The 22,277-nt window shown below is 41.9% G+C and overlaps 1 protein-coding gene across 1 annotated transcript in view; it reads right to left on the reverse strand.

Moving 5' to 3' along the window:
- LOC104160158 (cytosolic phospholipase A2-like) overlaps positions 1-22,277 on the reverse strand; it is a gene marked incomplete at its 3' end in the record, with an annotated part of 45,260 nt that overhangs the window by 15,113 nt on the left and 7,870 nt on the right. The window contains exons 4-5 of the mRNA XM_009698223.1: positions 7,661-7,809; positions 3,081-3,194 (exon numbers count right to left, since the gene is read on the reverse strand). Coding sequence (XP_009696525.1) covers positions 3,081-3,194; positions 7,661-7,809 — 263 coding nt within the window. The remainder of the gene's footprint in view (positions 1-3,080; positions 3,195-7,660; positions 7,810-22,277) is intronic.

Genomic DNA, 22,277 nt, shown 5'->3' on the forward strand with positions numbered 1-22,277 from the left:
CTATGTAACTTTTTTTAAAACAAAGCACACAATGTGATTCCAAAATACACCACTAGCAATGAATAGAGTAGAAAATGCTGATAGGTGCTGCTAGGTCCTGACTCATTCCTCAGATCCCATTGTCTTGGCTTTCTTCCACTGACAATCCCGGTGCTATTCATTTTTGGCCTGAAGGGATCTAATCGTCTTCACACATTTATGATCCTTTGTTTCTACTGCCAGCCACAGTCTATCTGCCACTTGCTTCCCAGTTCACTGCGTAAACGTCATACTCAACTTGTATCTGAAACAAAGACTTGTAAGGGAATGACTGCTCTGTGTTCTACATGAGTAACCAAGTGCCTTTCTGCAGTTAAACATGTTTAAATTATCAATGAGGAAGAGTGAGCGCTTACAAGTTTCTGAAAGATGCAAGGAAACTAGTAAATGTCACTATATAATGATTTCACTTGCAGACCACATAGAACTATCTGACCCGTAAGCTATGGGTTAGTCTCCTCTACCTTTCACAGAGCACTTAAAGAGGTTGCCTGCAGGTAAAAGGTTAAAAAATGATGGTTGAAGCACCAATTCCACGTTAGCCAAAATCCAAGCGTACAAGGTTGCTAGAACTAAGAATGGACAAGCATTTTCATCTCCCCAAGCGCCCTCATATGCAACGGCCACCAACTCATCGGTACAGCCTTGTAGGAGTGTAATAGACTCATGCACAGTGTCTTCTTTCACTCTGCCTCTAGCTATAAATGGATCATCTTCCTCTTTTGTGGTATGTGCTCACTAGGAATGGAGCTAGAGCACCTCAGACCGAATGTTTGCTTGACACTTATACAAAGTAGTTAAGGATACGGAAGTGCAAAGCTGCCTCTGGCCTCCCACATCTCGCGTACCTGCTGACGCGCCAGGTAAAACCTGGCACTCCAGTCCTGCCCTCTGAAACGGGAATTGTAAATGAGGTAGCGTATTAACAGGGTGGTGGGAGAAAGAAAAGGTGAAGAAATAGCAAGGAGAGAACATGAAGAAACAAAATGAAGAGTCATTTACGGAAATACTTCAAAGACAGAGTAGTAATTACATTATTCCAGCACCTGATATTACTAATTTAGAAAGCACTTCAGAAACCACACAGCGATCCAGTGGTTGAAAAAAATGTATGCACACAGTATGAAATATTTCCTTGAAGTGTTCCACAAAGAAATACCCTGCCACCTTCTATACTGTATACAGACTGCCACAGAAATCTCAGCAGTACCCGTTGTGTACACAAATTGTCTACATTAGGCTCAACCTGACTTGAAGTTCCCTTACTACTTGCTTATAAATTTCACAGCGTATTTGGCTTTTCTCACTGATTTTTTCCCCCTATGTTCTCTACCAAGCTTTCCTGAGTGCTGATGGGAAGTCAGAGCATACCTGTCATGTGGGAAGGCCTTATATTATTGGCATGAGCTTTGTAAACTTTGTTTTTAAAATTTATTCGTCAGCTCTTTCACACTACCTCACCTCGTGCCTGGCAGAACCAGGCATCTGCTGTCAGTCCACACTCTGGAAGCCCAAAAGTTACTGAAGCACTTAGTGAAATAAATATGCAGAAACTTCAAAAAACGCAGTAACTTTAAAAACAAAAAAAAACAAGGAGGGTATCAAAATTCCAACTGCCCTAAGGCTATGTCTAATTAAACACTAAATCTTACACATGAAACTCTCTGATTTCCAATACATAAGCCTTAACCAGTTATTTGCTGTAACCACACTTCTAAAGTTATATCACATGGAAAACAGCAGAGCAGTCACAAATCCAGACCTCTGATCACATAATAAACCACAGCCCAAAACAGAAATGCAGACAGTATTTATACATATAGTATATGCATACAATATATATACATATAAAGATAACCAGACGTGATGGATATAATTACAAGTACTGAATAATGTTCAGAATGGCCTGTGATATGTTACTCTAATAAACAACGGTATTTTAATAAGTGCAGAACAAGTTCAATTACACACAGATTTAACAACAATTTCCAGGAGTTACCGTGCAGTCAGACAATCCCTGTTAAACTGACTCCATCTGTTTTGTATACTTGTTTAAAGAGAATAACCCTATTAATGCTTTATTGCATGTTAACTAGGGCTGTGTTAGAACAAGCCATTTACTGAAAGTGAAACATATAATAATGAAAGAATTTCCGCTAGCTTTCTGGAAGCCACAGGCATCAGCAGTAGAGGGTAATATACTGACCAGCAAACTCTGCGTAACTTCTCGTGCTAACGAAGGCCGTTAAACTAAATTGAATCAAGTAGTGCAGACAAAGGTTTAGCAAGTGAAAGTTTGAAACTGGATTTTTAAAGAGGATTCTCGTAGCAGGGACACTAAGGCATTCAGTGGCACCATTTTTTTTAATCCTCCTCTCAGCAGGACTGTGAGAAGATAAATACAGTGCCTTTAGGCCAGCGCTCTGTGTTTAACCACCGGCAACAGTGAATGCTTAGAAAATGAGCTTCACACCAGGGTATGCAGAGAACAACCCTCACCTGAGATAGCCCCTCCCGTGCCCCCAAATATTCGGCTATTTCCTGACTGAAAGTCTGCCAACCTTACCCCCTTCAGGATATATTCTCATCCCTTCTTGATTTCAAAACTTAGCTCTATATTAAGAAAACACATACGTATGTACTGAGTAGGCTGATGGGATCAGAAATAGTCTCGGATTTCCTTTCATCTAGGAACGTGTATTTCTTATGAATATCAAGAGCAGGCCAAATGTTTGTCTTATGCTTCAAAAAAATAACTGAGGGAATACTCTAGTAACATCAGACTCAGTGAGAGTCCTTAGGACACATCACGTAGCTTTTAAAAGTACCATCCTCTATTGATTTGTGAAGAAGCTTTATCTAACCAGAATGTGGCACATATAAAATTCAGACATCATATAAAATTCAGATAAAGGACTGAAACAAGTGCGTCCTGGTCTATACAATAGTTTAGGTCTCTCAGTTCAGGTGCTCTTTTAAGAACTTCCCATCACGTTCAAAGCTTCACCAACAAAGGCAAAGCCATGAATGTTGCAACTTACATCATTGAAAGTTAACTGGACCTCCTTCTTCTCTCCCACTTTCAGAGAAGATATAGGAAATGTGGATGTGCCAAGAGTCTCATCCATAACGTAGTTGGCATCCATCAAAGTAACCTAGAAAAGATACATGGGTATTCACAATTCTACTTCGATAAATCCCTTTTTAATTCTATACAGCCTATGCCTAAAGTAAAAGAAAAAAATTATGTGGAAAAGAAATAGGCCTAACCCAACCCAGTCAACAGCCAGTGCCAAAAGACATATTCTTTAAAACAGGATAAGGTCATGTATAGTGTGGATGGTACCTTCAAGGCAATCAATTGCATGAGTACAACAGTATCATTTACAAAGGGTTTTTTATTTGAGCACCTTTCTGTCAGCAAATCTCACCATCTTTCTGAGCAGACATAATAACTTCAAATTACACATACAAAACATACAATTGCTTCAAATTTCCAGTTAGTAAAACTCCTCTGTGGAGAAACACAGTTTTAAATGTGATATGCCAAAAAAACATGCAGCAACTTTTCAGTGAAGATGGAATCCATACATCCTAGCCTTCTATCTACAGACCAAGATATTTATAGCAATGATTTGGCAAAATACGCAGCATTCCGAACTACACAAAGCTTTTCTCTGTATCCAGCCAGACCTTCAAGTCTCTTCTCATATTCTCCATGTCAGAGCATATACCTTTTCAAAATGTGATACTACCCAAAGATGTATGTGGATACTGCAGAACACTGTTCAGTGCTTTTGCTCTAATCCCTGTGGGTCTACATCTAGCAGTCTTCTTTCTCAGTGGCAGCCTTCCAAGTTCTCAAGTAAGATAGTCAGAATTTCAAATTACCATTTACATGGTTTCCATTAAATGAGTTCTCCAAACTCATTTGGCTTACAATTTTTTTCCACTTTGTGGAATTGTATCTTCTAAAATGTCATGTGTTTGCAGCTTGGATCATATCTTTTGCATAAAACAAATGGAATTAAGATACAACCACTTGAATAACTAGTTGCTACATCTGGGTTCAGCCTCTTCTCAGCTATAAAGAATCTTCTTCATCCTGTGCCACAAGCAACCCTTTGAAACGATGAACTGTATTTCAGGACAGAACTCATTATTTTACTGACACCTATATTGTTTTGTTTCCTTGCAGAACTTTATGCTTATTGCTGTAATCTCTGAGGGCTGTCTTTTAAAACCAATAGCAATAGCAAAAACTTCTTAATGAGATTGTGGAGAGCTTCTTACACACTTCAGAGTTAAAACTGCGCTTGAGATAGAGTTAAAGATTTAGATTAGAATAATCTGAAGAGTCGAGAGGATTGTGGAGTCTGTGTGAGCCTGGGAATTCATACAGAGGTTTTGGGTGGGGAGGTGGTTTCACAGATTTGAGTTCTGACATTGCACTCCATGCAGAATCCAAAGGCTCTGCCAGGCACTGCGTGCATGTACAACAGCAGAACACAAACACCAGTTTTAACCTAAAGACTTTACTTTTCATGGTGAAGAGAATGTTTACCCTGAACAACACATATACGTATATGCAAACACACGTGTGAAGCAGGTCCACAATTAACATGCTTTCACCAGCTCTTTGCAGGCAATTTTAATGGAATTTTATAGCATGTGTCTAAGACAACAGCAACAGCCTTTAGCTATTTCCAAATTCTACTTATAATCAATTTTTTTGTGTTCTGTTACAGGAGACCAGGACTCGCAGAATCTGGCAGTATGCTATGGCCATACTGTGCTGGAAATCAGTAGCGTGCCAGTTTATAAAATCCTGTACTCTATAACGACTGTGCAAAACCGCACTAAAAACTGGGAAACATCTTACAAAATGTTACTCAACTTACAAAAGATGTTTTAGTAACTGGGAGTTCTCACCCTGGTGGGAAATGAGCTAATCACATTGTTACCACAGAAGGAAGTGAATGGCCCAGGCATCCACATAGCCAAAAATATCTGAGATCATGTAACAGTAAGAAATTAATGGCTTGCCAGCATCTCAACTTCTTCACATCAGAATGCATAAAGACACAGAGTATAAGAAGTGGTACTGTTCCCGAGAAGGAAGCAGGTAAGCCATTGGCAACCGCTGTTTGTGACTTTAATAATTTATCCTTTAAAAATCCTTGAACCAAATTTTGTACTCCACAAATTCATACACTACTAGAGAAGCTGCCTAAGTATAATTACAAGCAGAATCTGACCCAGTCTTTATACCAAGGGACTATATTTTAACTATTATTTGCTGCTCCTCAGTTTACCATTCCACTCATCTTTTGAAGATCATGAGAGCTACTGTAGATCCCATCTATTATTTAGCCAGCTGTAGCTCCTGCAAATCTTCCAAAAAACGTACAGGATCTGCAAAGAGACAGGTAAAACTCTCTGCCCCAGGACTTCTCTTAGAATCCACAAAGGTGATATCAGGCAAAACTGAAACAACTTTTAATTCCCAGATGGCGACAAAGGCAGGGTCATAAACCCAAGTTCTTCTTTTCTTCTTCCTATTTCCACAAGTACTTTCTCACAAAGAAGCCAGAATGACTCCACTCCTCTTTCTAATACCTGATATCTATTTGCCTGACTTGTTATCAGAAAGCAAGAACTACGTTAGAGATTTCAAACTTTTGTCAAGTTTCACGCAGCCAGTTTGCATGTCTATGACCAAAACATTTAGTAAGAATTGACTCAGGTGACTGTTGCACCTGACCAGCTGGTGGTAGCTATTTTGTGTAATCCATGTTCTGCAAAGCTGTAGTGAAGTTCTTGAGAATTCTCCAGTATTGTTGCCTCTCGTGCAGGATGCATATGAGAGTTCTTCAGGCTCCATTGAACTGATCATGGGACTCTTCTTCCCCAAACTGCAGAACCTACCCCTCTCCTCAGGAACACAGGGAGCCTTGTAGGAAGCACAATTCAATTTTCAGATCTTCAAACAGTTTAGCCCTAACAGACTATGGTTACTAGCCCAATGAAAAGCTTCACAGACTTTAGTCTCTGTCACAGAATCACACAATGGTCGGGGTTGGAAGGGACCTCTAGAAATCACCCAGTCCAACCCCCTGCCAGACCAGGGTCACCCACAGCAGGTTGCACAGGATCGCATCCAGGCAGGTTTTGAATATCTCCAGAGGAGACTCCGCAACCTCTCTGGGCAGCCTGTGTCAGTGCTCTGCCACCCTCAGAGTACAGAAGTTCTTCCTCATATTCAGATGAAGCTTCCTGTGTTTCAGTTTGTGCCCGGTGCTCCTTAACCTGTCGCTGGGCACCACCGAAAATACTCTGACCCCATCCCCTTGACACCCGCCCTTAAGGTATTTATAAGCATTGATCAGATCCCCTCTCAGTCTTCTCTTCTCCAGGCTGAACAGACCCAGCTCTCTCAGCCTTTCCTCATAAGGGAGATGCTCCAGACCCGTCATCATCTTTGCTGCTCTCTGTTGGACTCTCTCCAGTAGTTCCTTGTCTTTCTTGAACTGGGGAGCCCAGAACTGGACCCAGCACTCCAGGTGTGGCCTCTCTAAGGCAGAGTTGAGGAGGAGGAGAACCTCCCTCGACCTGCTGACCACACTCTCCCTAACGCACCCCAAGGTACCATTGGCCTTCTTGACTCCGAGGGCACATTGCTGGCTCGTGGTCAACTTGTTGTCCACCAGGACTCCCATGTTCTTCTCCGCTGAGCTGCTCTCCATCAGGTCTAGTCCCAGCGTGTACTGGTGCATGGGGTTATTCCCCCCTAGGTGCAGGACCCTACACTTGCCCTTGTTGAACTTCATCAGGTTCCCCTCTGCCCAACTCTCCAGCCTGGCCAGGTCTTGCCGAATGGCAGCGCAGCCTTCTGGTGTATCAACTGGTGTCCCAGTTGGCCAATTTAGACTGCAACTCCATAAGCTTGAGTCAGAAGACTTCACATGTTAGGGCCATCCCCTACGAAGAAGCAACCTAACAAAGGACTATAGACGATCTTAAATGCTTGCCGTGCTCACTTATAAAATAGCTACACTTAACACACCTTCTGTACACAACCCAGAAAGGCCTAACATACTGAGACTTAATGGTGGCTTGGTCAACAAGCCTGCATATGGAATAAGAGTACCCAAAACATCACTGGGTGGGCTACTCAGCCTTTGGCTCCAGGCATGGAGGAGACAGCAGAACCATGTGTCTGTTTTCTTTCTCCTCAGGGAGAAGCAGAGAATGGGCAGAGACTTGACTTTGCCCCCACCTATTCACTGTCCATAACATTTAAATCAGTGTAAGAAGCATGGAGAGAATAATTTATGGCTGATGTGAAGAATAGTAAGCTATTAGCCCTCAGGAGCAATCTGAGCGATGGCTCAAGAGGCATATCTTATAATGACTCTCAAGGCTACTCCTTGAATAATACAATTTATACAATACCTCTTGCTTAGCACCATGCCTGAAGGCAAAATCCAGCATTTAATGTTTTAAAAGAAGTTGTAATCTTGAGACAACAGATGCCATACTCATACAAGCTACTGTTAAAATAACATTCCAGACATGTACACTTCCATTTTCACAGATGCAGCTCAGGCATGTGATTTACCTCAAGAATATTCTCTTGATTGGGGTCCAAAATGAACTCAAAGGTCTCGTTCCACACGGGATTCACATCGTTATTGAAATGTCTCGTTCTCTTCCTGCAATCAGGGGCGGATGGGATGAACAGCTCCACATAAGGATCTGGAGTATCAACTACAGAGAAAAATAGTTGTTCAAGTTAGGTAAAACTCCAGTTTGAGTTGTAATAATCCATACAATTACGTGAAACCACAGATCACCTCATGGTCTATGACAGAAAAGTATTCAACTATATAAATGGCACAAATATAACGACATGAATGATACAATGATATTAACAATCTCCCAAAAAGAAACAGACATTATGCTTTTAAGAGGGGAAGAAAAAAGCCTTGAACAAACAGAACAGCCCCAGAACAAACATGGACTGATTCAAGTTTATTGGAAATACGCATACTTCTACCAGGTAATTGAAACTTTTTAAAAAAGCTATTTTTCTGTCCAATGAGGTTTTTTCTGTCCAATGAGAATTTTTTTCTGTTGAATTGGGCCAAGGTTGATGCAGTCCTTCACAGATTTCTCTAAAACATTGCTCAGATGCTTCACAGGAGAGCATGGGAAGTTATTCCTGTGGTTTTGGCAATCATGAAAAGTCACCTGTTCTGCTGTGGTGAAATGCCTACAACTTTCCAGCATCCTCTCTTCAAAGTTTGTCCTCCACTTTAGTGAAACATTTTCAAGCAAATACAATACCCACCACAAACAAGAATCCTTTCCTTAAAGGTTTCTTTTTGAAAGAGATTAAAATCTATCACTAGGAAAAACAGGTCTGAACATTCCTCCTTGTACACACTTTAGGTCTAAAGATACTTTTTTCAACAAAGCCAAGTGTTTTCAGAGACCTTTGGATTTCAATAAAATGTTATCAGTGAGATTGCTGAGGTCCAGAACCACACGATCATTTCACCTAGGAGAAGGAGGCAAGGAGCAAAACAAAAAAGTTTGATACGTTCAAATGGGGATCAATCATCTTTTTGAAAAAAATGTAACCAACCAACCAACAAAAGGCTTTTTGAAACCACTCAGGAGATTCTGTATGTGTAGCAGGGCAGAATAGAATCAAAACTGAAAACATTTGGCCTCCCACCAATTCTAGGGGGGAGCACCAGCCAGATGTAATGCGCCTTCTGATCCCATCGCCAAACATAAAAGATACTGAGCTTACCCATAAAGTACTTCAAATATCTCTGGAGACGCAGAACACCATGCCAGGGTCATGCTTTGAATTAAGTATTCCTCTAGCCAGGAAAACTTTAGGGACAGTAAACAAACCCTCTCCTAAACTCAGGCACCCTCAATTAAAATTCTGTATGTAAATAGACTTTGTGATTCAAAGATTTCACTGTGTGAGAATTTCCTTGGACTGCTACAACACTCCCCAGAACTACTTAGGGAGTTTTACACTCTGCTCCATATCTGTGGGGCTTAGCTGATTGCTACAGTTTGGCAGGTCACACTGCTACCTGCATAATTAACAAGCAGCTATTTAAAGCTGGGTATCAGTGTGGAAAGCTTTTAAATAGCAATCTTTATTAGCTCCTAAGAATTTATGTCTGATCTTGTCTCTTATTTAAAGTCAGGGGAACAGGGGGACCAACCCACAAGTGTTTTTTAAATCTGTTTTCTCACTGGCAGATGTAACTAATTGCCAACTTTTACTGAATACATTAGCTCCCTTGAATTACTACACAAACTTGTGCCAGGAAAAAGGGAATCAAGGCCCCTTGAAACTAAACAGCAAATTATCTCCTGAAATCAGAAGTGACAAGATCTCAGGTGGTGAGTCTGGTTACCGAGCACTACTTTGGCAATAAACACTAGAGACTTGCTCTATCAAGAGGCTGAACTTGCCTCTTGGTTTCTAAAGCTTAGTTTTTAACCAAAATACCGGTGCTGAACAGTGTTTTGGACAAAACGACAATGCTTGCCCTTCCGTTCAATTTTTTATGTGATCAGCCCATATACAATTTGCACAACTCTAATTTTTTTTTCTTTTAAATGCAAACAGCAAATGGTTTCCCAGCTGTATTCAAAATCCCAAAGCATGTGGAAACCCCATACCATTGCACAGCTGGCATGCAGATGCCATTACTAACTTCCTATCAGACAGACTCCAAATAAGTGTTGAAACAGAAACTAAACCTAAGGCACGGAACAACTAAACTTAGAAAAATCAGTCTTCGTAACTCAATACTGCCAGCCACCCCCTCACTCCCTGCCTTTATTACCTTTTTTAACCCGAGGCAAAGCGTTAATCATCTGCCCTTTCATGTTTGAAAGTTTATTTTGTGCTATTTTCAATTAAGAAAATGAAAATCTACCCGTTTACAACTTCCTTCTTTGGATGAAGAGGAAAAATACTGGAAGACCATGTGCTCTGATTAAGATACTGCTATCAGCTATACTATATTAATCAAAATCTTACTCCTTATTATTGGTTGAGGACCAAAAACTAGCTACCAGCAACCTGGCAAGTAACCCAGAAGTATTCACTTCATCTATTTCAAAACGTTATAAAGTTATCAAACGCAGATAAAACAGACAGAATGTGTATCCTTCTGCATGGATGTATTTATTTCTCTGTGTGTTTTTGCTAGCTGATTTACCAGGTAAGTTTTTCAAAAAAAACCAATCTGAAAATGTAAGTGAAAAGTAGCTTGATCACCACTACTATCTATATTTTGATTTTAAGAGGAAGCATCTTTATGAAATGGTTTGTGGGTCAAAAGCTGATGTTTTGAGAGTGTAATGAATACAAGAGAATTATCCATGCAGAGGCAAGACTGTCGTGGAATTGCTCTTTTATTTTAGTAGCCTACTTGAAATATCAACCACGGACTTTTGAAAAGAAGCGATATGTAAGAATTTGTACTTCTTCCTCAGGACAATTCTAAAGAAAACAAAGTTTCCATACAGCTCAGCTAGGCTCTGGGCTAATCTTTGTGCTAGCATTCTCTCATGACTCCTCCATAATTTGTGGGCTAGCTATCTGCATTGCCTCTCGACTTTTTAATGGAGGTAAAGTTTGGAAGCTTTGCAAATGAACACATGCACTACCATAAGTCAGGGACCGTATGGTATGATTCCATATTCCTCTCTTCTCGGCACTCTGACTACTTACAGTAAGTGCCTCAACATATGCATCCAACTAAAATATCATACTTCTCCCAGAGTCAAAGAGCTTCATAGATAATGGCAAAGATAACGGTCTGGAATAGAGGGACCAGACTCCAATAGTATTTCTCAGGAAAAAAAACGAATATGAACTGACAACTAAGTACAAGCGTATCTAAAACCCCACCTTTACACTAAAAAAATAAAACTAAGAGTTTCAGCATTGATCTCAATGGAACCAACAGAGGGTCCTGCAATTAGCAGCTTATAGCTAGATGAGTTATAAGGCTAATTAACAAAATGTTCATAATAATCTTTTGTAAGATTTACAGCATTCACCAAAGCTCCAGGGGCTGAAGACAGATATGCAATAACAAAAGCAGAGTCAGCATCTAAACTGTTATTTTTAAACACAGTGGCTTAAGAAATGGCTGAGAGGTAGGAAGTAAGGATTCAATGACTTTTCCTCATTTGCTTTATCTCCTGGTTAAGTAATTGCTATAGAATTCTATCTCTAAATTACATCGTGAATCATGAAGTGAAACACACAATGGACAGTAATTAGGATCAATCATTTTCATATTAAAAATGAGTAACACTTCAAGCAATCTGTCTGTTAAAGAAACCTGTAAGATCTTCTACAACTGGAAACCATTTGATCTTATGTTACTAATTTGGTGAGATGACTGTCATCAGGCCCCCATATTAATATAATTAATATTTCAGACATATAATTAATACTTCAGTCATTCCAATTTCTATTATTTCAACAGCACAACAGACATAAAGAAACTATAGAAAGCCTGTTCAAACATAAAATACCAAGGATGATGCCACTACCACCATACATTAAAATTTCTCTCATTTGCCCAACAAAAGCTGAAAGAAACACAAAGTTTTTGAAGTATTCCAAAATCTGGTTTGCTACAAAAAAATTCTGCACTATAAGAATTTGTCTTTTTTTTTTCCCACACAAGCATGTTATAAACACTTGTGATCATAATGGATATTAAATAAAACCATATTAACTTTAATTTCAGTTAATATATGCATCACCATTATAGAAAGTAAATCTGCATCCAGATTTTTTGGACCCATGATCACCAGGTACCATGTTTATGCAATTACAGGAACATTCCAGCAAGTACATGGCAGAACTTCCTTAAAGAACTATGTTAGTTTGGTTCATTGGGAGTTTTTTGCCTTCTGGTTAACCAACATCCTCCACCATTAAGTGCAACTCTATCCATAAAATCTTACTAGGTCACAAATGACCATTTCTGTCCACTTTCCACTATTTTTGTGGCTTACTGTACTATCGTACAACTGGGTTAACACAAAGTTACATGCAGCTGAGTGGCTTGACTGAGGCCAAGCTAGTAACAGGAATTGCTGGACTACTTTCCTCTACTCCAGGGGGAGGGAAGCTAAAAAACGCCAGCTGTGCCTTATGCACAAGTGGTTCTGGCTGGGGAAGGGAGTTCAAGCAGGCTGTGCAGGGTACAGTCCCTGCTGCCTGGCTGCAGGGCTCCTCTGAATTTTACGGAAGTTATCAAACCTACTGTTTCTCTAGAGAAATCCGAAGCAGGGGGCACAAAGGTTGAACATTAACTGGTATCAATCATAGTAAACCAGCACGGCACGAGCTACGTGAATCTCTTCCTAGGCCAGAACCACAGTTTTGACGTCTGTTTGAAAATAATAACTGAATTTTTAGTCAAATAGTGAATTTTATGGGGCTCGCTGGACAATATGCTTCGCAGTGGCACAGAAATATGATTTGGTCTCTCTGCCACAGTCAGGTGAAAATGTAATGAATTTTAAAATCATGGGTTTTCCCAGTTTAATGTGATTTTCCAGCTTTAAAAAAGGGAATTCTTAAAAACAGTACTTACCAATAATTGTCAAATATCAGTAAATCCCAAATAATTAATGCTTCCCAAATAACATATTAACAAACATACGAATTATTCAATTTGGCTTACCCTTGCTCTGCTGTACACTAGTGAAAGGACAGACTAACACAAGGGCCTAAAAAAAGATGTCTCCTGTGTTCAGCAGAACACAGGCACCAGTAATTGATTAATTAACTCGATATCAGACAGACAAGGAGGAATGGAAAAAACACAGAGTCACAAGGTCCCCCCATACAGCAGCCAGCAATGCTACCTGGCTGTGGGACGGCATGGAGGAGACAGTAAACAGTCCGAGCAGGCTGCTGGGTGCTCAGGGTAAGATTAGGTGTGCCCTCCCTGCCGATTCACAGGCAACAAACGAGTACATACAGTCGTTCCTGCAGAGGCTGGTGGTGTGATTTTGGAAAACAAGAAGTTCTGCTGCTGCCTGAAGAGGTGGAGCCAAGGAATGCCAGGAGCAGAACTGGCTTGTGTCAGGCTGCCACATACAAAAGCATCTTGTCACCCTCTTGGGTAATCTTTGTGTTAAAAACTACCGCCGTCACACAATCACAAGCCCTCCATTCAATACCATAAAACACCGCAGCAGCTAACAGCAACAAGGTCAAACTTTTGATCTGTCTTTTCTGATTTGTTCTGAATTTCCATTTTCAAAGAGGACTGTAGCTGAGTCCGCTATGAATTCAGGCTTCCCATTCATATGAAGCAGATATTTCTGAGAGTCTTCAAAGAGACAAACTCATAGTCTAGCAGTAATACAGATGTTAGACTAAGAGTCTGGAGACATGTCAGAGGGCCACAGGGAACCTAAAATAACCAGGAGTACACATAGAGATTGCCAGTAAGGGGTCCCAAGGAGGAGGTGATAGGTCATTTGCTACCCGTGTTTAAGGTAGTACAGGGAATGCCAGGGCTTTTGGCCTTCATCTTCAAGAGGGATTTTGCAAAGGGGATGATGCAGTGCGAGATTTCATGAGCGGAAGGTGACTACAAATGAAGTAAGGCAGCTCCTAAAGCAGCATCTATGCTATGAGAAATCCTGTGATTGGGCAATACGTTTATTAGAGATTATTTGTGCCTTTTATTACAGTGCTTTTCATCTCCGGCATTACTTAACTGAAGGAAAGAACTGAACTCCCAGCACAGGCACTGCACTACCACCCAGTTTACTGGAGTGGGACACAAAACAGCGGTTTTGCTGATCCAGCCTTGAAAGGAAAAAAAAAAACAACAAACCACCACATAAACTTGAACACTTTGTAGGTTCAAACCAAATCTGTAGAAGTGTCAACACCAAAAAATACTAACTTCTCTAGGTTATCTGTAGTCCCCTTTGCAGATAGTCAGCAGTGAAAAGTGACTAAAACATTAGCTTGCAATAGCCCAGAGAAAAATCTGTTTTTCTAGCAGTGTGCCAGAATCTAAGGGGGTTGGGGTTTTTTTAAATTAATTTAAATGCCTAGTTCTTAAGAGCTTTTTCAGTGTTAAACTTGTGAAACGCCTCACTCCACCAACAAAGACACAAGCAGGAGAGAAGGAACAGGTGGCGTGGCTGCCTACTTTAGCCGTGACTGTGGGTCCACAGTAATGCCAGACCTGGGCAGTGATTATTTGGTCTAGAGTAGATTCAGGCACATCATCACATTCCTGGTAAATTACTCAAAACCCACAGTATGACTTTTATTCTAGATTTATGTTAGTTGATGGAGTATAGATTATTCCTAGTCTGGTATAAAGTCTGCTAATACTAATTTAAACTGGCAACGTTTTCTGAATCCGCAGAACAAGTTTACACTGGATCTGTGTTTGGTGTCATGAGGCTTTAGAGGTTTTGGTCGTCTACCAGGAGCCCTAGAGCTTGATTTACTGTATTGCTGAAATGCAGCCTCCAGGCCTTTGAGCGAGAAAAGGTTCTTCCTTTGAGTTTTTAATTCAGACAATTGTCAGGAACATTTTAAAAACCTGGAGCTGTCCTAACTGGGTAGAACCGTAGCTAAGTTTAGGCTCAGGCTGGCTACGTAAACATCACACCTTAGTAAAATCATCATCATTGCTACGGCAAGCAATTACAGGAAACTCAAAAATAAAGTGACACCTGCCCCAATTGTTTCTGTCCCAACCTCGCTGCCCAGTCAGGTGAGTACAGGCATTTCAATTACAGGACCAAAGAATGGATGGCAAAACACTTCGTCAGAAGAGCGTATGCACACCGATGTTAACAGGTCCATAAAGGGAAAGGGATGAGTGTGCATGCGAGTTAATCCAGCCAACTAAGCACGGCACAACCTAGCATTAAGCAGACATTCCCTGTATTTCAACTGTCCTGTAACACTGTTGGCTGCATGCTTTGATAGAGCGCAGTTTTTAGTGACAGGCTTTACAAAGGCGTTCCTTTCTGTAGTGATGAAGATGAGGAAGGTTGATGATTTTTCTTCCTCCCTTTCAGAACAGGTTCAGTCAGAAACACATAAATGACCATATTTATCTATTTGTAAGAACTTTTCTTGGATACAGACTGATACATGGGACAGCATCCTGCAAAATGTGGGACAGTAACCAGAAGATGCTTCAAATCACACTTTTAAAGAACCAATTTCAAAACAAATTAAGTCTTCTTCATGCAGTAGACAGCAACCTGCAGAACTCCTTATCAAAGGAGCTGCGGATGAGAAGACTTACGTGGATTCAAGGAAAACCAGTGAAGTTTATGCCAGAGAAACTCAGTGAGGGCTACTAATTACATCAGAAGCACATCCAGCTCAGGGAGTCCCTTACTGAAGACAGCTGAGTGCTTGGCAAGGATCAGAGGAAAGGATCACACTCTTACCCTGCTCACATTTTTCCTTTGTATCTGACTATGACTGATGTTCTTCCTGATTCTCCCTTAGGATCAGGCATTAGCCCAACTGTAACACAACTTCAAAGCCCGCCCTGGGAAGGGGGATGAGAAGGAAAAGAAAAGAAATCAGGAAGAAATACAATTATTATAGAGGACAAATGGAATAAAAGGAGGGAGACACCTCCTAAACAGAGAGAGTGAAAGGCTCAAACTGGAGAAACAGTAGTGTCCACAAGTCCCTGGAGGAAAGCCCTACCACAAAGTTCTGCCTGGAGACATGACAGCACATGAAAGAGAAACAGTTCCCAGTCACCATCAAGCTCCATTCTGCTGGGGCTGCAGCTGGTCACAGCGTGGCAAGGGCTCAAGTAGGGAGACAAGGGGGTCCCTTCAAACAGAATCAGAATATCCTCGGTCTAAGCCAGCATGACTGCTTTGATGTTATCATTACGGTGTAATGGAGTAACAGGAGAGCTGTAGAACGAAAACAAGTTTTCACTAACGTTTTACAAAAATAAACATTCCCTGCCTCAATAACTACATGGCAACTATTCAAAGACAGATTTTAGTTCTCACTGAAATATATTTTTGCAACTGGAAACAGCAGCATTTTCTGGATCAGTTTCACTGTGGAACACATGAGCCTGTTTCCAACATGAATTTCACCTCCCAGCACCGCTTCTGGCTTATCCTACAACCGGGTAAAAATATTGCATGTGTCAAGGAAACTGAAATCTAGTCTACAGTTAGTTGCCTCAATGTTAGACTGAGATCTCCAGTAGACATTTCGTGAGCCGTTGTTACTAGTATTGTTCATTTCTGAAGATATGTATCTTCTAAGGATGCATATTTCAGTACCAGCCTATAGCTCTAGAGCCAGAGTCAGCTGCTACGGTTGGTGACAGGGCACAGACCACTGCAGGACATGACCAACAGCAGGGCTGGTACAAGGGCTGTCAGGAAGACTCAAATCAAAAGGGGTTGCTGAAGCCCAGAGAGCTTGGTTATTCTGGAACTCAGTTGCCCACCCAGGCCACCCTAGCACAGACTGGAGCAGCACGGCTCCAAATGGGAACATTTCTGTCTCCTTCCTGTGAGATGCTTCCAGCACTCCTCCTCTGCCTTGCTCTGTTCAGCCTCGTGAAGATCTGCATGTGCAGCTTGTAGGACTTGGAAGACTGGCCAACTCTGACCTACTTTTTCCAGGTGGTTAGGCTGGCAAAGGGGAGGAGTTTGGCTTGCTTTCCTCTTGAAGCTCCCTTGCAAAAATCAGGTCCTGCTTCAGGGTCTTGCAGGAAGAATATTATCTGATGACACTTCAGCAGTTAAATCAAGTACACTGTAGCTAAGCCAGGGTGCAAGATTGGCCAGCTGTGAGACAAAGAACAGCTGGATTAGTCCTGAGTGAGCTGCTGTAACACAAACTGTAGTGTCTCTGCTCTAATACAAGCAGGCAAATCTCCAGTTCCTTCCCTTCCAGCTAGCTCAGGCTTAAAACACTGCACATGTATGCCTAAACTGCACTAGACTACCGTGACTCTGGCTTTAAATAAGCCAGCTCCAACACCAAGAGCTATGGCTCACGGTGAGCACAACCCCAGGGCAAAGGCCTATGAAGAGAGAAACGGTGACTGAAACTGGACATCACCTCCTCTTCCCCTCCCCGTTGCTGAAGCAGATCCTACAGCCAAGGCCAGGCTGGCCGCCCAGGCAGGGAAAGGTGCTCAGTCATCCCACGCGATGCCACAGCTCCTCGTTTCCTTTGGAGAAGCAGGAGGCAACCAGGCAGGACGTCAGCGACGCTGCCCCAGCAGAAGAACGGGGTGTCTGCTGCTGGCTGCAGAAGCATGGACTAACCACGCCAAGAGCCACTTATAGGAGCTGCTTTCCATCTCCATGTTAGCAAGTTTTGCAACCAGGGTTGAGCTCTGTTGACTAGACTGCTCCCAATACTTTAAATTGTTTATCTCAGCAGCCTAACTACAATGGATGTGCATCCTTAATTCCAACTGGGTGCACAGAAACGAGGATAGAAGTGGAGTACTACTGCTACAAGGTATCCAAACTTTAAACATTTTTAAGAAAAATCTTTTTCCTTAAAATGCCCAGAATTACTTTGTTTATTATCATAGCATGAAAAGTAAGTGAAGCAAATAAAAGCTGCAAATCCAAAACAGGATTAAGGAAGGTTAGTGATCAATAAGATTAGTCATACAACTCGTTTCCTTTGCAGATGCTACCAATTGTTTTGAAAGCCAGTATACTTAAAGAAAAATAGACCTTTAAAGATCTAAGACAAATTTTAAAATGCTTCCTTTGGCCTAGTTTTCTACCAAGCCCCCTGAAAATCCAGAAGGGGACAGAACCACAGATTGCAAGCATTTCTTTTCCAGAATGCTGCGGTTTGGGATTCTGGTCTTTTTCTACAAGTTCTTGTACTGTTATGGAAGTAAAGAAAGGCTCTACAGGTGTGGTATCTGGAGTAGATTCAAAACTGAACATCCACTATATAAGACCTCACCGGTCTGGAGGCAAGGTCTTTTCCAAAAGTCAGAGCAGTGATTTTACAAGGACTACTGACCCCAGCGACTAGCAGAAAGCCAAGTGATTAGGATAATTATATCCTCACCAAAAACATGCAGATTTTGAGATATTCCATCTTGTATTGGGTTTATGTGGCAGGTTTTGGGCAGCAGGGAGGCTGCAGGGGTGGCTTCTGTGAGAAGATCGCAGAATCTGTCCCCGTGTCACAGAACTAGTTTTAGCTGGCTCCAAGATGGACCAGCTGCTAGCCAAGGCTGAGCCCATCAGCAGCACTGCTGGCACCTCTGCGATAACATAATTAAGAAAGCATAAAAAACACGGCACAGTAGCTGTAAGAGAGGAAGGAGAAAGTGTGAGAGAAGCAACTCTGCAGATATCAAGTCAGTGAGGAAGGAGGGGAGGAGGTGCTCAAGGTGCTAGAACAGAGATTCCCCAACAGGGACACAAGTTGTCCCCCTGCAGCCCATGGAGGTCCATGGTGGAGTAGAGATCCACACGGAAGTCTGTGGAGGATCACCACGTTGGAGCAGATAGGACGTGCCCTGAAGAAGTCACAGCCCACGTAGAGTCCATGTAGGAGTGGACTCCTGTCAGGAGCTGCAGCCTGTGGAGAGGGGCCCCGGCAGGAGCAGATTTTCTGGCAGGAACTGTGGCCTGTGGGGGACTCAGGCTGGAGCGGTCTGTTCCTGAAGTACTGTACCCCATGGAAAGGGGCCATGCTGGAGCAGTTCATGAAGGACTGCAGCCCATGGGAAGGACCCACGTTGTGAAGGACTTGATGCTGTGGGAGAGATCACACACTGGAGCAGGGGAAAAGTGTGAGGAAGAAGGAGTAGCAGAGACAACATGTTATGAATTCACTGCAACCTCCACTCCCCATCCCCCTGCATCACTTGGTGGGATGTAGAAGAGTCAGGAGTGAAGCTGAGCCTGGGAAGAAGGGAGATATAGGGGGGGAAAGTGGTTTTAGTTTTATTTCTAACTACCCTACTCTGTTACAATTAATCAGAAATAAATTAAAGTAATTTCCGCAAATTGAGTCTATTTTGCCTGTGCCGGTAATAGGTAAGCGATCTCCTTGTCCTTATCTTGAACCATGAGAGCTTTGCAACATATTTTCTCCCCCCATTCTGTTGATGGAGGGGAGTGAAGGAGTGGTTTGGTGGGCACATGGCAGCCAGCCAAGGTCAACCCACCACACACCTGCTGCAGTTGCTCATCTCATAGATCTTCCAGCCTGTAAAAAGACTTAGCCAGAAGGGTTGAGCAGCAGTCACTAAAACAGAATTTAAATCTTTTGTACAGATAGAGCTGCATCGATTGGATGTTGATAGGACAGTATCTGGAGTGTGAGTGTCATCTCAAAAGGGCCATCATAAAATTAAAACAAGTGAAAGCAGTAAAGGAAGCACTCCTATATGAAGGCAACAGTAAACAGGCAGATATGTGAAATAAGAAGGGACTTCAATGAACTCCTGGGAAAGAGGGAATCTGCTCTCAAAACATTTTTCCCCCTCCCAAACATCCTGGGTCATGCATTCTTACAGGAATTCTCATGTATCATCCACACACACACATTCACAGAATGACAAATCACTATAAGTAGACTAATTTCCTTCATATATGAAAAGCATTTGCATGGAAATTTTCTTTGATGCAATTATTGCCATTTTCACTTATTTTGACATGCTTTATCAGTGAGAAACAAAAGCAGCTACTGTAGCTTAGCTACTCAGATCCTGGTATGACCTAGATTCAGATTTGACTGCTTGTCTTTCTCAGATCACTCTACAAAAATTTTAAAGCTTACAGAGACAATGGGAAATCTCAGCCAAATAAAATAAAAATAGAGGGCTGGAAGCTATCCTAGCTCCAGCTTTCCCTGTTGATCCAGCCACCCAGATCAGCCAGGATACTACAAATATGTCTTGAATCAGCAATGCTGTGTGTGTGAACTGTTCAATCAAGGAAACACATTGCCTGTGGAAGTTACAGTGTAGTGGGCATCTACTACCTCGTTTTAAGGATGACACAACCACTTATGCTGTCCATTAATGAGGAGCTCAAGAAATCTGGACAAATATGCTTAAAATACTGCACATCTCCCCCACCTAGGCTAGAGGAGACAGAGGTGTGGGTAAGTATGCCAGAGTAGTCAGGCCCTCCATGCCAACCCACAGACTTTGGGCAGCATGCACACTAGACCTCTCATCTAAAACTCCTTGAGCACAGGTAGACCTCAGATCCTTAAGATGAAAAATATCACACAAACAGCAAAATTATAGGCATTTCCACATATTTAATAAACTTGGATTTACTCAGATCTCTCACAGCTATTCCAGAAAGTCTTGGAAAGACTGATATGGACAAAAGAAAAGCAAAACATTATACAAAATCTCTTGTTCCCCAGGACCTCCATCACCACCACAATGTAAAATTACCTCTCTTGCCCACAAAACAGTCACGGTCTACACAAAGTGGAGCAACAACAACAGAAGAGTCAACAGCTTGGCAGCATCCGTCATGGGAGAGCAACACTCAGGTACTCACCCCAACCAAGGCATCTCATATTATGTATCGCAGCCACGCTCTCTGGTAGTGAATCTTATCCTTGGGTTTCTGATCTCAATGTAAAAGTTCAGAAATTCCTTCAACTAGTTACAGTTTTGGCAAATCAAATGAGGAAAAAAAAAAATATATATGTTCGCTGGCACAATCAACTGTAAAGACCCTCCACCACTCAGAGTTTCACACATCTTTAAGTAATTAACATGACTCCTGATTTGATAGCTTTCACGCTCCAACACACCAAGCTTTGTATATACATGGGAAATGAAATCACTTTTCATTTTCCCAAAATAAAACCAGAAGCAATTATCTGTTTCTTTTCACTTCAGGGGATTTGCCAGGGCTCCAAGAACAAGCCCTGGGAACTTGGAAGCTCACTCAGAGATGCCCCAGATTGCAGGTGCCTCAGGCTATGGGGAGCTTGTAGCTGTCTCAGACAGGAAACCAAGCAGGTTTCAGTGGCACTTGAGCACAGTTCTGTCAGGTTTTATCAAAATAAGAAGTTCTTCCTGAGTAGCTTTTTGGTTTCGATGATTTGGTAAGATAAGAGTTTTGTCTTGAAAAAAATCCAATTATATTGATAGATAATATTTGGAATTTATACTACAGGACCATGCTTGTCCTGGGGGGTGTGGGGAATAGGGTGGAAATAATAAAATAATGCTATGGTCTTCTGGTTTTCTTCACCCTTTCCATATTCCCTTTAGTATCATATCATGGAGTGCCCATTTCAGCCCCCTTTCTTCCCTTCCCATGTTCCCCACACTGTCTCATGACAGAGACGGCTGCGTCTGAGAACCTATGTCTCTCCGTTTAACCCATCTTCTTACACATGCAAAGCTGTGGGCCCTTTATTCTCCTCTTTACAGCACTTTTCCCAAGGTCTTCTTATACAAAGACCTTCTCAGAGGCCACCAGGATAATATCCCACTGCATTTTCTCTGTGTGCTCCTTTCCTTCATCCTACAGTAGATGTTACATAGATTCCCAATTCCTTCTTCTCCCCTTCTGCCAGGGCCCCCCTCATACTTGGGGCTCTTGAACATTCCCCTTCCAACTGTCCCTCTTGCTTACCCCCCCGCTATCAACAGTACACACTAATTATGAAAAAAAACAAAACAAAACAAAAACACAACAGAACTGTTAACCCACTGAAGCAAAGCTGTGGGTCAGAGCAGCTGCTGTAGTTTGACCTGAAATCAGTTTCCAGGAACGTGCTGGGAGAGAAACAATTGGACATCAAACAAGTCTGATGAGAGAGCAGGAGCGAGGTACCACACTCATCTTCTCATCCCCAGCCTGCAAATCCTGGGCTATCCAATGTTCTGCATGAAGCACCAAGGAAAGGGAGAGACTAACTGACAGCAAAACAGTCATAATCAAGGAAGCAGGAATATTCTTTTTACAAATTCAGACAACATATTATTCTCTCCCTCTTCCCCCCTTAAAGGCAGACAAGAGTTTTCATGGGTCATTCTTCCTAGTGGTTTCCTGTTCAGCTAATGTCCAGAGGCTCAGAAGCCTAACAGAAAGAGGAAGACATGCTGGTGTCTTAGTTTTCCACCATTAGATCTGCTTATCTGTTTTGGACTTTTTTTTTT

Source organism: Cariama cristata, unplaced genomic scaffold, assembly GCF_000690535.1.
Source record: "Cariama cristata isolate BGI_N322 unplaced genomic scaffold, ASM69053v1 scaffold14674, whole genome shotgun sequence".
NCBI lineage: Eukaryota > Metazoa > Chordata > Aves > Cariamiformes > Cariamidae > Cariama > Cariama cristata.